Consider the following 13786-nt stretch of genomic DNA (forward strand, 5'->3'; position numbering starts at 1 on the left):
AGAGAGAGAGAGAGAGAGAGAGAGAGAGAGAGAGAGAATCCCAAGCAGGCTCCGTGCTGCCAGTGCAGAGCCTGACATGGGGCTCAAACTCACAAATTATGAGATTCTGACCTGAGCTGAAGCCAAGAGTCAGATGCTTAACCAACTGAACCACCCAGGTGCCCCCTGCTCCTTCATATTAAAAATGAGGAGGCTTGTTTTCTCTAAGGTTGCACAGAGAAAGTAGACTTAGAATGGCATCTCTGGGCTTTCAACCTGGTGTTTTAATTCATCACCCAGATGCCATCCAGAAGCCAGGCCTTTCTTTCCCCTCACTTGAGAGTGGTCAGGCCTCCCTGCCAGAGGGAGTCTAGGGCAAGCCCTGGGAGCTGGGTTTGCTGCTGGAAGGAAGTAGCTTTCTCTTTTCTCAGCAGTCTAGGCCAGAGAGCTGGCTTCATCCTTTGTTCCTTTAGCCCTTTGGCTTAAGGTAAAACCACTGGTAGTGACCTGGGCAGTGTTCTTCCCAGGCCCTGGGACATTAAAGCTAGAGCAAGTAAAAGGGGCTGGGGAGGAGGAAAGTTCACCTTCAGCTGGACTGGAAAGCCCTTTCTGATTGCATGCTTCCCTTTAAAGGGAATGTTGGGTTCTGCTGCTGAGGAGTGACTGGTCCCTCAGAAGCAGGGGATAAGGAAGGTGACATTGGTAAGGAAGTGCTCATGGGAGAGTTCCATCTATCCCTTTTTAGCTTTTCTGCTGTTATAATGTCAAGAGTAGATAACCTAGGGGCGCCTGGCTGACTCAGTAGAGCACATGACTCTTGATCTTGGGGTCATGAGTTTAAGCTCCAGGTTGGGTCCAGAGCTTACTTTAAAAAAAAAAAAAAAAAAAAAGGTAGACACCCTACCCTAACTGCATGGAGATGAGGACTCTGGGGGCCCCAGATGAGGGAAAAGGACAACCAGCTTGATGGTCAGAAACAGGGTGGAGGTGATGTCCCCCCTCCTCCAGTCTCTCCTTATCCTTTCGGGACAGCACCCAGCCCTTCACCCACACAGCTCATAAGAGGTTCGTGGAAAGGACAGTGTAGGCTCTCACCCTGGGTATTGAAGCTGCCCTCTGCTTCCACAGCAGAGGGAGACCTTAGTCTAGAGGCAGGCACACTGACATTTAACATTCCCTTCCGTGCCCCATACTCCAGCAGGTCAGTCCAGAAAACGGTGGAAGCCTCTGGGAGACTGGCCAGGTGGTACATGGGGCCTGTCCCTTCTGTCAGCCACCTGTGCCTCACATGTGTCCCTGACCTGACTCCAGGTTTACTGAGGTGAGAGTTCTGTTTACCCAGAGCCAGCAGTTAGAGCTATGATAACTGAAAGGCCTGACTATTTATCATTATTCTTTTTCTCATGCTTACAGTGCTACTACGCAGCTAGTTAGGTCATAGTCTGTCAGTGCAGGGTTGCTCTGTGAGTATTGAAAGCTTTCTTAGGAGGTACTCAGTTGCACTTGGCCAGAAGCATGGCCTTGGGTGAGTGTGGAAAGCCTTGCTTTTCCTTGCTGAGTGCTGTTGGAGGCCTTGGCAGCACTCCCAGGGGCCCACTGCTCTGAAGGGCAGCCTGAGTCCCTGTCTCACTGTCAGTGGGCTGGGTTGAGGACCAGTATTTTCCTGCTTTTGGCCTCCTGACTTCCCACTACAAGTTCCTCAGGGTGCAAGGGTTAGGCCGAGTGCCACTGGCACAGATTGGGTCAGGATGGCTTAAGTCACATTGACTTGGGAGACCCACCTGGTCCAGCTGCTTACAGCTCCTGAAATATGGGGCGAGCTAGGGCCTGCTGGGGAGGGCTGGGCTGGCCCTTAGACGAATGAGTTCATCGGCATTCTGCACACGGCTGCGTGTACACAGTAATTGGGGAGGCAAGCGTCTGGGGGAGCAGAAGGCGCAGATCAATCTGGCTCGCTTTTGTCACTAACAGGCTGGCTGCTCGGCGAGCAGCAGGGATTGATGCCTGGTGTGAGCGTGTGTCATTCTGGAGATGAAAATGCTTAAGCCCACAGGATGGGTCCGGTGAGAGGCCCGTCTCAGACTGCAGTGAACTTGCGTGGAACTGCAGGGGGCCTTGGTCTGGCTGGGTATGGATGTTGGGGGTGTCTCTGACCCATCCGTGTTTAGGTTCCTGGCTTGTGAGTCCAGCTTCACCACTGTTTATTTTGTCATCAGAGGAGTTGTCCCTCTTCTCTCTTGGTTGGCCCACGGGGGCACAAGCAGAATCCATGTCCCAGCTCTGTTTGGCTAGCCTGGGCTGCCAGCTCTGTCTTTGGGCTGTCCCACCAGTAGGCCCAGCTTAGCCACAGTGTGTTTCCCAGTGATTTCTCTTTTTCTTGGAGACCCGAAAGGCTGGTAGGACAGCACAAGTATTCCCGTGACCCAACCTGTTCAGCTTCTAGGTTTTGCTCTGTCCGTCAGGGGCCCCATTATGCCTTTCTTTCCATCACTTAAGTGAGTGATGGGGGCTGCAGCGAGTGTCTGTGGTTTAGATTGACTGGCCCCTCAGAGTGGCTTCTTATGTACAGATGACAGCAGCAAGCCATGGGGCTTTCTTGAACCATGAGCAACTGGGCAACTGTGTAGTCCAGTCACCCTGCACGTCAGCCTCTGTAGCAGAGTCCTGAGCTGTGCAGGCCTGCAGGGAAACTTGGACGAGACTGTGTGTGGGGGAGGGCTGTCACTCTGCGCCCTCTCGCTGCTCTCAGCAAGGTATTTATGGGCTTCCCTGCCTGCGTATCCTGAGGCCCTGATTGCCTTCCTCCTGAGGTATGTTGTCTCCCCAGGAACTGCTCGGAGCTAGCACACTGGTGAGGAGGACCCTGTTAAGTGGCTGTTTGGTAACGTGGTCTGTCATTTTCCACCAGTTCAGTTTAGTAAAGTTGAGATTTGCCTTCCAAAAATCAGGTTAGGGTAGCAACTGCAAGTAGCCCCCACCCCTTCTTCAGGACTTCAGAAGAGTATTCTCTTTGGTGCTCCCCCTCTACCCCCTGTATGTAAGTGGGGAAGGGTGTGGGGGAAGAATTGGAAGTCAAGGAAGCTGACTGGGAGTAGCAATAGTCAGTGTGTAAATGTATTTGCTAAATGGGCATACAGTTGCCCTGAATGTGGGCTCTTAAATTTTCCTGAACCCCCTAGAGAATGAATTCAGGAGTTCCCCAGGACAAAGGGCACTATAGAGTGGAAGAGGCAGACCTCATTTGGCAGGAAGGAGGGTGATGGTGCCCCTGACATCCTGGCCAAACCTGTCACAGTCTCAGCAAAGGTCCTAGTTGCTTTCTCTGTGGGATTATCAGAGCCCATACCACAGTGCTTCCAGAAGGTACAGTGACTCAGAACAGTTCTGTGTCGTCCCTCCTCCAGCAGAGGGGCTCGAGGGCCTCTGTATGCCTAGCACCAGGCACTGGAACTCATCCAGCTTAGCATCGTCTAATGGAAATGAACAATGAACTTGAAATCACTAGAATAATTGGTTAGCTCAGGGGGCTAAGAGGAAGTCTGAGTAAGTGTCCTTTACCCTGAGAACCTAAGAATTCAGCCAGGTAAAGACAATCTGTATAGGATGAGGCCCTGAGACAGACAGCTGCTTGGTGTGTAGCTGAGATGAGGCAGCCATGGGTGCATGTAGCAGAGCAGGCTTTGTGCAGTTTCTCTGAGGACAGAATGTACTAAAATGAGGCTAGTGCAGAACACTGCCAGGCAGCCTCTGTGTGGTCTAAAGAGGCCATGAAGACTGGAAAGAAGGGCTCTGCTCCCACCTCTCCCCCAAGAGCTTCCTGCCCTCTCAGCAGATAGATGAAGAAATCTAGTTACCTTGAATTGTTTCTTTTTCTCTCCATGTCTGAGAGATGGAGGCTGATGTGGGGAATGCAGTGGTTGCCCACCATCACTTTGTAGTTGGATGGAGGTGGGTCTCCTCTTTAAAGACTAGGAAGTTCCCTGCTAAATGGCCTGATACGGACATCCAGAGTTTGAAGCTTAAGTCTGGCTTAGCATATAGTATAAGGTTTCGGTCATTCTCTTTAAATCTCCCCTAGTTATAGTGATTTTGGGGGTACCTGGGGGCTCTTGACAGGGACCACCTTCCTGAGCCAGGCTTTGAGTCCAGCTGTCTTAGAAGTTTGCTGCTTGGGGAGTGGGAGGAACAGGTCTTTCTCCTACTTATCAGATGGACTCCTTACTCAGAGAACAGCCTCTGCTTAGGCTGGGCCAGTGTTGGGTGGAAGGGGGAGGCCCACACAGAATGCTGTCCTTGGGAGGAGCTGAGCAGTGCCTCTCTCCAGGGGGAGAGTGCTGGAATGCTGGACAGTGCTAAGTGCTGTGGTGATGGCACCATCAGGATGGGGAGAGCAGTGTTGAGTGTTCCCGCTTTAATGCTTGTCCTTGGCCTCTAGCCCTGGCCCAGTGTGTCCAACCTGGCCAAAGACTTCATTGACCGCCTGCTGACAGTGGATCCCGGCGCCCGTATGACTGCACTGCAGGCCTTGAGGCACCCATGGGTGGTGAGCATGGCAGCCTCTTCATCCATGAAGAATCTGCACCGCTCCATCTCCCAGAACCTCCTCAAACGTGCTTCCTCACGCTGCCAGAGCACCAAGTCAGCCCAGTCCACGCGTTCCAGCCGCTCTACACGCTCCAACAAGTCGCGCCGTGTGCGGGAGCGGGAACTGCGGGAGCTCAACCTGCGATACCAGCAGCAGTACAATGGCTGAGCTGTCAGCTGCAGCGCAGACATGCCATGGTCCCAGCTTGGCCGTGCATCACTGTGCCATCTGGCCCTGATGCCCTCTCTGGAGATAGGTCTGTATGGCCGGCAGCAGGTGAATGGCCCCAGCCCCTTCCCTGTGCCTTCAGCAGCCTCCATCCTTATCCTGGGCCTGAGCCTGGTGTAATCGAGTGGAGGGAGCCTGGGGAGCTGTGAGCCCTCTGAACTGGGAGCCTGGCCTGGCACCAGTGCTCCTTTTGGTGGGCAACTGCTCTGCTACAAGTTGGGGAAAGGGCAGGACCTGGCCTTCAGGCTCCCTCACCCCTTGGCTCTTCCCCAAGACCAAAGAGGCAAGCTGTGCCAGGTAGAGGGTGTCCTGTTGTCCTAGGACTCTTTGGGACAGTTACTTCTGAAACCCTCTTTCCTCCACTGAACCTTCATCTCTGGTCCCCTGCATTCCATTGCATCCTGATCTGTACCACAGTGAGAGGGCCCAGGAAGGCCCAAAGCTAGTGTCTTGGGTGGAATCTCAGCTAAGTATAAACAGTCTCCCACCTCCCACCCAAGATCTGTCTTCTTTCGTGGTACCCCCAGGGGCCCCTCCTGGCTCCAGAACTGGCTAGAACCTCTGGTGGTAGGGCCATGACATTGCTCTTGGCCCTTCTGGACTATGTGGCCATGTTGGTAGCAGGCTTGCTACAGGCTCCAACCTCTCTCTGACAGTGGGAGAGCTCCTACCCACCAGCCCACTGCTCTCAGAGCCTTCTTTGCAGAGCCCACTATCACTTTTTTTCCCCTTTGGATGCCCATTCTATTCCCTAGGTGCCTCCTTCCCAACTGTGGGGGATTAAAGGGAGCCCCACTGCTGCTACCTGGGGAATGGGGGCACCTGGGCCAAGGCAGAGGCCAGGGCCTTACCAGGGAGAGTCCCGTCAAGATTCCAGGGTCAACCCTGGTTCTACCCTTGGTACTGCCCAATGTCCCTTCCCTTCAGGCTCTGCAGTGGCATAAAGGCGCCATCTAGTGTCTGGCATGAGTATGGGCAGCCTAAGAGTGACCACTATGCTCACCCTTCATCTTCTAGAAGAAGTGGGAAGGAAGGAGCTGCTGTATTGAGGAAAGGTCCCAGGCTGCTCAACCCTCCCCTTCTGCTGAGCTTTTGCGCAGCTCCAGTTGGAACTTAGCCATACTGTGTGACCTGCCTCTGAACCCTGAGTGCCTGGGGCCCTGGCCTTCTCACAGCTGGCCTTGCCTGGTCCAGCCTGTCCCTGCTAACTTTCACAGCATTACCTGTCCAGCCTGGACCCTGCCAAATCTTAGGCTGGAGGGATCTTCTATAGGAGGTGAGTGGAATTGGGTGGCTGTTTTCCCAGAGGTTTGAGCTAGACCATCCCCATGTTAGTCAAGGTGCCTTCCTACCACCACAAACAAGCCTGGAACCCAAATCCCCTTCTTCCTCAGCTGCTTTCACTGGCAGGGAAGGAGCTGTGGCCCAGCTTCAGCTGCAGCTAGACTGCAGGGCCTCTGCCAGCAGGGAGAGACGGGCTCTCACTCAGTTTTTCCCAGTGGGTAGCCTTGGGCCAGGCCCTCCTCTTACTGCATGTGCCACCTCTAGTGGGAAACAAGGCCAAAGAGAACACTCTGGGCCAAGCCAACTGCCTTAAACATCCCCTCCTTCTATCCTCAGTGTTCCTGGCACAAGGCAGCAGAGAGCCCAAACCCTGTGGCCTCAGAACTCCCTCTACTTCCCCAAGTGCCTCTGGGGGCCTGAAGCCCTGGGGATTTATTTCCTCTCTTGTCCAAAATAGGCCTGGCCCTAAGGATAGGACAGAGGGAGGTTGGAGACTTGGGCCTTTATGCATGGACTGTGGATGGAGAATGTGCAGTTATTTATTTTGTGTACTCAGTTTGTAAATGTATCCTCTGTACTCAATAAACAGGCTGCCCTCCCCAGGGAAGGCTGGCCATCCATGCTGACAGCCCAGGCTCCTTGCTGTGGACCAGGGAGGAGATACCTGCCATGCCAGGAATCAAAGTCCCAAGTGGGGAAGGGCACTCCCAAGAGCCTCTCCCTTCCCTTGTAAGGACAGACAAGGATACACAAGAGGACAGAGCATGGGGGCTTTATTGGATTGAGATGGGGAGAAGGCCTGTGGTAAGCTCAGTTGTAGGCTATGATTTGGTTGATCCAGTTGCTGAACTTGCTAACCCGAGTGTATATGGCGGGCTTCTGCACATTGCAGTTGCTGGTGCCCCAGGAGACAATGCCAATAAGTACCCATGTGTTCCCTTTCTGGCAAACAAGAGGTCCTCCAGAGTCTCCCTGAGGGAAGGAGAGGGGAGAAGTCAGCTCAGGGTTTAGGGCATGCCACAGGACAGTGCCGAGGATAGGACAGGATGCTGATGTTCACCTGGCACGAGGAGGCCCCTGAGCCGCCTGCACAGATCATGGAGTTGGTGATACGTGAGCCCCAGTACTGCCTGCACTGATTCACAGTGACCAGGGGCAGAGCCACCTGCTGCAAGCGCGCTGGGGTCACATTGCCTGTGGGCCAGAAGGGGGTGGTTAGGCCCCGGATGACTTGTTCCCACCCTAGCCCTCTCACCCACATTTTTGGCCCAAGTTCATACCCACGCCGCTGAGGCGTCCCCAGCCAGTGGTAGCGCACGTGAGGCCTGCAGTCAGTGCCTCATTTGGGGAGGCCAGGCAGACTGGTGTGATGCGTTTCGTGTACTGGGCTGGGGAGGCGAGTTTCAGTAGTGTCAGGTCATTGTTTAGGGTGGTAGGGTTCCAGGAAGGGTGCGTGATGGCCTGTGAAACCAGGAAGGGGCCATGTGGAATCAGGGTGTTGACAGGTGCTGAGGAGCTAGCCTTGGGCATGCCTTGAATTCCTTATCCCCAGAGCCCACCCACCTGCCCCATCCACTCTTCCTTTCCGTGTCTGCAGCCCAGACACTCACCTTTGAAATGGACAGAACCTGCAAAGGCTCAGAATTGGATGATCGGTCGTACTCGCCCAGGACAACAAAGTGGCGGCCGGGGCTGCAGTGAGAGTGGGGTTGGGCAGCCTCAGGGAGGGCAGAGCAACAAGAGAGGGGCATCCAGGGGAAGGAGGTGGGGAGAGGTGGGCTAGGGGGCAGGCAGAGTGGGAGTACTCACGTGACTTTGCAGTGGGCAGCAGTGACCACCCAGGAATGGCTGATGAGGGAACCACCACAGAAGTGGAAGCCACTGCTGTCCTGGGGTCAGGAGTCAGAAGTGGGGGTGGGCTCAGGCTACGCCTGGGCATTAAGCACCTGGTACCCTGCCCCACCCCTAGAGTACATGTACCTGCAGGGACACCTGCCAGGGCCAGGAGCCTGGCACTGCGTTCTCCCCGTTGACAATCCTCTGGTGGAAGCTCAGTACCGGCGTGATGGCAGGAATGCCACAGCCTGCTCTGCCATTGGACTGGGGTGAGGACCTGCTTCCCACACCCCCCTGCCCACCTCTCCCTACCTCCTCCTGGGTGCCCCCAGCTCTGCCCTGCAGAGGGGTTGAAATCAGAGAGGGCTTGTCACTACCCCTTCTCATCCACAGACTCTTAGGTATCTTGGTTACCCATGGCCAGCTGGCCCCCAGTTCTGTCCATTCTCTGACATCTCTCCAGCTTACTCCCCATTGCTCCCCAGCTTCACCACCCCCCACCATTTTTCTCCCTGACCCGTGGGATAGTCTCCTCTCTAGCTTTGCACCTGCTCCAGGCCTCCACAGCCAGAGGTTTCTCCCTGAACTACATGTCCAACCTTTACTTCTCAGCTTCTTAAACCCTCCCTGGCTCCTAACTCTGGCCTGATCTCCTGTGCCATTTGTGAGGCCAGCCCCTGTGTGTACCTTTTGCCCCCCTCCAGCCCTGGCACATCCTTTTCTCCTTTACCCATTCTGTTCACCTGGTCCCCTTCCAGGCAGCCCAGCTGAGCCCCTGGCCAGGAAGCCTAGGCTGGTTTTGGGGGCTTGGTTGCTTGAGGGCTGGTCAATCAGGGCTGGTCCAGGCCCACTCACCCCAAGAGGTGCCAAGGAGGCCCAGGCTAAGGGTCAGGCTGAGCAGCAGCATTGTGGCAGATGTGAGGTTGAGAACTGGGCCTAGTTTTATGGATCTCCTTGTCCTTGGGCCAAAGTCGCAGGCCTGATGCAAGCCAACTGTGTGGGCTCAGCCCCCTCCCATGCTCTGGTTGGGAGGAAGGTCTCTAGGCCAAGGTCCTGGACTCACGCCTGGACTTATCAAAGCCCAGGTGTGAGGCTCTCACCTCCACCCTCCAAAGCCTGGTCTCTGATTGGCTCCCTGAACCACCTCGCATCCCAAGTGTTGAGCACGGGGTAGCAAGGACCTATGATTAAATTAGGTTTATGGTGACCACCTGGTGTCTGGGATCAGGGAAGTTTCCCAGGGCTGTCAGGGGCATCAGATTCAGAGAAGCCTGCTCTGCACCCAGGGGTGATCCTGACAGATGGAGGGAAGGTCGGCTGTCCCAGGTCTGCTGAGGAAGGCCAGAGCCATGTGGCCAGCACAGGGGTTCTGGCAGGTCACAGGTTCTAACAGGTAGCATCTCTCTGATCCCTCACAACTCGGAACAGGAGTAAGTTTGCTCAGAGAGATGGCGACTCTCCCACAAGCACATGGTGCATTTGGATCCAAACCTTCATCTGTCTGGCTCTGAAGCCCACACTCTTGTTGATGAAATGACATCTGGGAGGGGCCTAGCACACAGGAGGGTAAGGTGTGAGTCCTTAGTGACTGGCTGACCCTGGATGGAGGTTGCAGGTACACGGGTGACAGCCATCACATCTCTGACAGCTTCTAGGCCTTGGGAATTCTGTGGGCAAGCTCTTGGTGTCTGCAGCCCATTTGTCATAGAGCTCCAGGCTGAACCTGCAATGAGGACGAGAAGACGACCCTGTGTGCAAAGCTGTAGTGGGTAAGTTGGCTGGGCTCCTAGAGGTGGGGGGGCTCTGACTGACTCAAAGCATCAGTCAAAAAAATTAAGATGTTAACGGTAGAACAGAGGGATGGAGAGATAGAAATGTGATCAAGCAATTATAACACAATACTAATTGCAAAGTTGATTGTGGGTATGTAGGTGTTTGATGTACAATTTTTTCAACTTCTATCTTTTAAAACCATCATAATAACATACTGGGGGGAGAAACAATCAGAGTCCCAGGGATGTCTAGCCCAGAGTAGACCCTCCCTGTGAGGCTGGGCAGACTCACAGTTCTGAAGGTCCAGTGAATCAGCCATTCTGAGGGCAGGATGCTCCTGCCAGCACACAGCACCTAGGCTGGCCCGCAGTGGGTACTCAGCTAAGGTTTGCTATATAAATGTATCATGTCTTCTCCCTCTGCATGAGCCCTGACCCCTGTCAGCCCAGCAAACTTGGAAGTCAGTTCCCCTGGTCACAACTCAGCATGTGCAAATAGAAGCCCTGTTTGGTTTAGCACTTCAGGTGTGCTTGGTCATGGGCAGGGTTTCACAGGTAAAGGTATTGCAGGGCTGAAGAGTGTTCTGTGAGAACGTACTCCTGGAGTCAGGGAGCAGCTCCTTGGTCAGCACTTTAGCCCTCAGTGGAGTCCATGGAGGCCGCCTTGACTGAGAGGTGTGCGCTTTGTCCTGGGACACTGATGAGCCAGGTAAAGACTAGGTAGGGGCAGCACATGCGTCCATCTGGGTTTTACAACAGTGCCCAGTGGACTAGAGGGCAAGAGTAAGGCATGGGAGTGGTAGGGGGGGGCCTCTGAGTTGGAGAGTCAGGAGGGGGCTTTCCACCTTGAGCTGCAATGCTTGCCAGGGCTGAGGTCCTGGAGGAGTGGATGCCTGAGGTGATGGGTGAAGGTCCCTCGTAGGCTAAGCCCTGGAGCCATGGCAGGGAGTGGCTTCCAAAGGTATACCTTGGCCACAGAGTCCTCATGGTTGCCTGTCTCCCTCTACCCAGGAAGAACACAGCCATCTGTTTAGGTGGTTTTTGTTTTTTTTATTTCCCAGGTTTATTCCCCCTTGTTCCAAGCTCTAAATACCATCCTACTTTACTCCACTTCCATGGCCTGTACGGTTTCCTCCAGCAGCTCCAGGGTCAGTGGCTTCACTGTCTGGGTCAGGACAGCTGTGGTCCCAGGGGCAAAGCGGTATTGCCTGGGCCTGGGAGAAGGAAGGGATGGCCTCTCAACTTGGGCCCATCATGTGGCCCATCTGTTTCTTACACCTCCTATCTCCCCTGCTACCCCCCCCAGTGTCCCCCATCTCCTATGCTCCCACCTTTCTACGGGCATTGTGGGTGAGCTCAATGTTCGCAGAAGCTTGGTGCCAGTCCTCGTTATCACACATGCATCCACACTGCCCCCAGAGCCCAGGTCACCTAGGATCCCTGCAGTGATGGCTTCCACTAGCAGCTCCTGCGCGGCCTCCAGCTGTGGTGATACATGTGTGTGAAGACTGATGGACCCTTTTGGTATCACCTTCAGGCTACACCTTAGAGGCTTTATTCATCTTGAAGCCCAGACTATTTACCATTTGTTCATACCCAAACTCCTTTTTCCCTACTCCCGTCTCCACCCCAAGCTCCCCTGCCCTGGTCTCTGCCTCCCTCTCTCAGGAGACCCTGTGTTCCCACTGCCCCTGTCTTCATAAACCTCTGAGTCACTTACACCTGTGGTTCTGCTTACAGTGCTGTCACTCAACCAATGTGGTCTTGATCCCCAATCTACTGGTTCACTGCATTTTCCCTTCTGGGCCTCAGGCACCTCTGAAGCAACACATGTCACCCACTTCCATCCCACCCCAAAATCCAGACTGCAGACCCCATTTGCTGTTCCCTCCTCCTTGAGCTTCAAATGGTCCTCTCTGAGCTTTGGCTTCTCCAGCAGTACAAACTTTGGCACTAACGGTGGCTTGCTGGAATAGCACTTCACTCTTACTCCACTGGCCCCTTAGTCTCCACTCAGTCGTCACCTCCTCCAAGAAGCCTTTCCTGATCTCTAGACTAGGCCAGGATATCTCTGTGTTATCCCAGCTCCAGCGTGCACTTCCCATCAATGAACACGTAGCGTGGGACAGGTGTTGCTCACCCCCATGTTGGGCTGGAACCGATCCTCCAGTACCGCCAGGGCTGCGTCCTGGCCCGAACCTGCAGTCAGGAGAGGCATCTGAGGTAAGTCAAGGCCATCCCATTGCGGGATGAAGGTGAGGCCAGGGTTGTGGCGGGATTCCTGGGGAAGGGGCGGAACTGTTTACCCAGGGCTGTGAAGGGCAGCCGGCTATAGGAGCCGTGGGGATGCACGCTGTAGAGTTGCCGTCCGGTCACGTCTACTCCGCCCACTATCAGCGACGCCCCCACGTGGCCCTGGTACCTTTTTTGCAGGATGGGCGTGGTCAGCCGCTAGCATACAAGTTCCGCCCCTCCGTGACACCGCTCCGGACCCCTCCCCCCATTTCCTGTTGTTTGTCGCCTCTTGACTAACATTGCTCCTTCCTGTTGCCCAGCTCCTCTTAGGCCGGCCTTTTCCGGTCTCCGGGGCTCTCGTGGTCCCGCCCTTCATCCTGTCCCACCTCCTCTCAGCGCCCCCCTCCCTGCAACAGCCCTTCCCCAGGGTGACTGTAGCCTCGCCCAGCACCGGAAGAGCGTTTGGCGCAGAACGCGCGTGACCGTGGCCACGCGAGGCTCTCGGCCCGTGGACAGGGCGTGTAGCTCCATGTTGGACGCCGCCATTCGCGTGGTCATCTCGGCGTCTGCGGCTACTCCAGCCCCACAGCAGCTGAGAACGAAGGGAGGGTCGGTGTGGGCGGGACTAGGATGGACGTGCTGTGTCTGGGGATGCGTAGGCGAACTGGGTTGGGGATTTCTCACTAGATTTTGGGGGCGATGAAGTGGATCTTCTCGCAGCTTTTGCCCATCACTACGGAATCGTTAGTGGCCCGCGTATCCGCGCCCAGGATGACTCCGTCCTGGGGAGGAAGAGGGGCCTCTAGCTCAGTGTCGGTTTTCCCAGCAGCCCCTCTAAACACCCCAGACCCAACTCCCTGCTCACTCGGAACACAAGGCCCGCGATGGTGGTCCCAGTCTTGTGTGCTTGAGGGCTCCGGAACCCCGGGAGGACGCGGTCTAAGGATATGTTTCTGGAAACGGAGTGGAACGGCCCAGGTTGAGGTTCTTCTGGGACCTCATCACACGCTCCAACTCCGTCCCAGCCTCCCTCACTTCTCAGGGTGAGCCTGGGAACACAAGTCGCCCGACACACGATGCCGTCCCTTCGCCCCCTCCAGAAATAAAGGCTCTGGGGCTTCCAGGAGCAGAAGCTGCATAGGCAGCTCACTCCCACTCACCTCTGGCAGTTCTCGAAAGAGAAGCCCCCTCGGGGCTCTAGCTCTGGCTTCAGCATCTTCAGGTGTGGCAGGCCGGTCCAGGGGTTGGAGGTCAATGTGGGACCAGCTCAGAGTGAGAAAGACAAAAGCCAGGTCCTCTGTCAGCGTCCCCCCCTCCCCCCATCGCGTCTGACGCTTCCTTCTTTCACTTTCATCTTTCCTCAGAGCGTGACTGTCACATTTGTGCATCTTCTCCTTTACTTCAGGTCCTAGGCAGCTTGGCAAAGGGGAGGTGTCCTTGCTTGGCTCTCCATCCTGCTCCCTAGTCCTCAGTCTGAACAGAGGGACAAATCCCTCTCTCTGACCATTGTTCAGCAATTCTTGCCTCTTCCAGCGCGTGCCCCTTAGCTTTGCCTATCCTGACCCCAATTCTAACCTCAACTCCCTCAGCTGTAAGGCTGTCACATTGGCCAGGCTTCTGTTACTGGCCTCGCAACAGCATCAGGCATGGCCGCCTTTTGTCCTTCTCTCAGCTCCTCTGTTTTGTTGCCTTTGCCTCCCTGAAACTTGAAAGACCAAAGCTCAGTCCTCCATCATGGTGACTGAGCCTTCCAGCTACCATGTCTCAGATGGTGTCTTCCCTCTAACGAGACAGGTGCTGTGGGGCTGCTCATCTAGTGGCCTGGAAGCATGCTGGGCTCTACCCATGGACAAGCCCTATTTCATGT

General features: G+C 55.2%; 3 protein-coding genes across 7 annotated transcripts in view; 1 reads left to right on the forward strand and 2 right to left on the reverse strand.

Moving 5' to 3' along the window:
- Positions 1 to 6704, forward strand: part of PSKH1 (protein serine kinase H1) — a 26052-nt gene extending 19348 nt beyond the window's left edge. Inside the window, exons 4-5 of one of the 3 annotated variants that reach the window (XM_077755624.1) lie at positions 1178 to 1300; positions 4415 to 4561. In XM_077755624.1, coding sequence (XP_077611750.1) covers positions 1178 to 1300; positions 4415 to 4466 — 175 coding nt within the window. In that variant the 3' untranslated portion in view covers positions 4467 to 4561. Of the gene's footprint in view, positions 1 to 1177; positions 1301 to 4414 lie in introns of all 3 variants that reach the window. The other 2 variants (XM_077755623.1, XM_077755625.1) reach the window with 2 other exon arrangements.
- Positions 6705 to 6848: 144 nt separating this feature from the next.
- On the reverse strand, positions 6849 to 8895 carry CTRL (chymotrypsin like). Of its 2 annotated transcripts, XM_077755628.1 has the most exons (7): positions 8768 to 8895; positions 8057 to 8160; positions 7886 to 7965; positions 7687 to 7768; positions 7357 to 7537; positions 7137 to 7270; positions 6849 to 7048 (listed from the first exon to the last, which is right to left on the reverse strand). In XM_077755628.1, exons 1-7 carry the CDS (start codon positions 8817 to 8819, stop codon positions 6887 to 6889), a joined length of 795 nt encoding a protein of 264 aa, XP_077611754.1. In that variant the 5' UTR covers positions 8820 to 8895; the 3' UTR covers positions 6849 to 6886. The 2 variants fall into 2 exon arrangements, with proteins under 2 accessions (XP_077611754.1, XP_077611753.1); XM_077755627.1 differs by lacking the exon at positions 8768 to 8895 and having other exon boundaries at positions 8057 to 8371.
- Positions 8896 to 10713: 1818 nt separating this feature from the next.
- On the reverse strand, positions 10714 to 13350 carry PSMB10 (proteasome 20S subunit beta 10). 2 transcript variants are annotated; one of them, XM_077755629.1, is made up of 8 exons: positions 13080 to 13342; positions 12785 to 12872; positions 12604 to 12701; positions 12371 to 12511; positions 11991 to 12106; positions 11825 to 11883; positions 11016 to 11167; positions 10714 to 10898 (listed from the first exon to the last, which is right to left on the reverse strand). In XM_077755629.1, the coding sequence occupies exons 1-8, from the start codon at positions 13133 to 13135 to the stop codon at positions 10787 to 10789; spliced, it is 822 nt and encodes a 273-aa protein (XP_077611755.1). In that variant the 5' UTR covers positions 13136 to 13342; the 3' UTR covers positions 10714 to 10786. The 2 variants fall into 2 exon arrangements, with proteins under 2 accessions (XP_077611755.1, XP_077611756.1); XM_077755630.1 differs by lacking the exon at positions 11016 to 11167 and having other exon boundaries at positions 13080 to 13350.
- Between the last annotated feature and the right edge of the window lie 436 nt (positions 13351 to 13786).

This window comes from Crocuta crocuta, unplaced genomic scaffold (assembly GCF_008692635.1).
Source record: "Crocuta crocuta isolate KB4526 unplaced genomic scaffold, BGI_CrCroc_1.0 scaffold152, whole genome shotgun sequence".
NCBI lineage: Eukaryota > Metazoa > Chordata > Mammalia > Carnivora > Hyaenidae > Crocuta > Crocuta crocuta.

What these genes read in the sequence shown, in the direction of transcription:
- CTRL (XM_077755627.1), bottom strand. Translation starts at nt 8,299, where the DNA reads ATGAGAAGGGGTAGTGACAAGCCCTCTCTGATTTCAACCCCTCTGCAG. An exon ending in GCTGCCCACTGCAAAGTCAC is followed by an intron (nt 7,769 to 7,885) that starts GTGAGTACTCCC and finishes CTCTCACTGCAG; the next exon opens with CCCCGGCCGCCACTTTGTTG. An exon ending in AGGTTCTGTCCATTTCAAAG is followed by an intron (nt 7,538 to 7,686) that starts GTGAGTGTCTGG and finishes CTGGTTTCACAG; the next exon opens with GCCATCACGCACCCTTCCTG.
- PSMB10 (XM_077755629.1), bottom strand. Translation starts at nt 13,135, where the DNA reads ATGCTGAAGCCAGAGCTAGAGCCCCGAGGGGGCTTCTCTTTCGAGAAC. An exon ending in TCGCGGGCCTTGTGTTCCGA is followed by an intron (nt 12,702 to 12,784) that starts GTGAGCAGGGAG and finishes CTTCCTCCCCAG; the next exon opens with GACGGAGTCATCCTGGGCGC. An exon ending in GGTTCCAGCCCAACATGGGG is followed by an intron (nt 11,168 to 11,824) that starts GTGAGCAACACC and finishes GTATCACCACAG; the next exon opens with CTGGAGGCCGCGCAGGAGCT.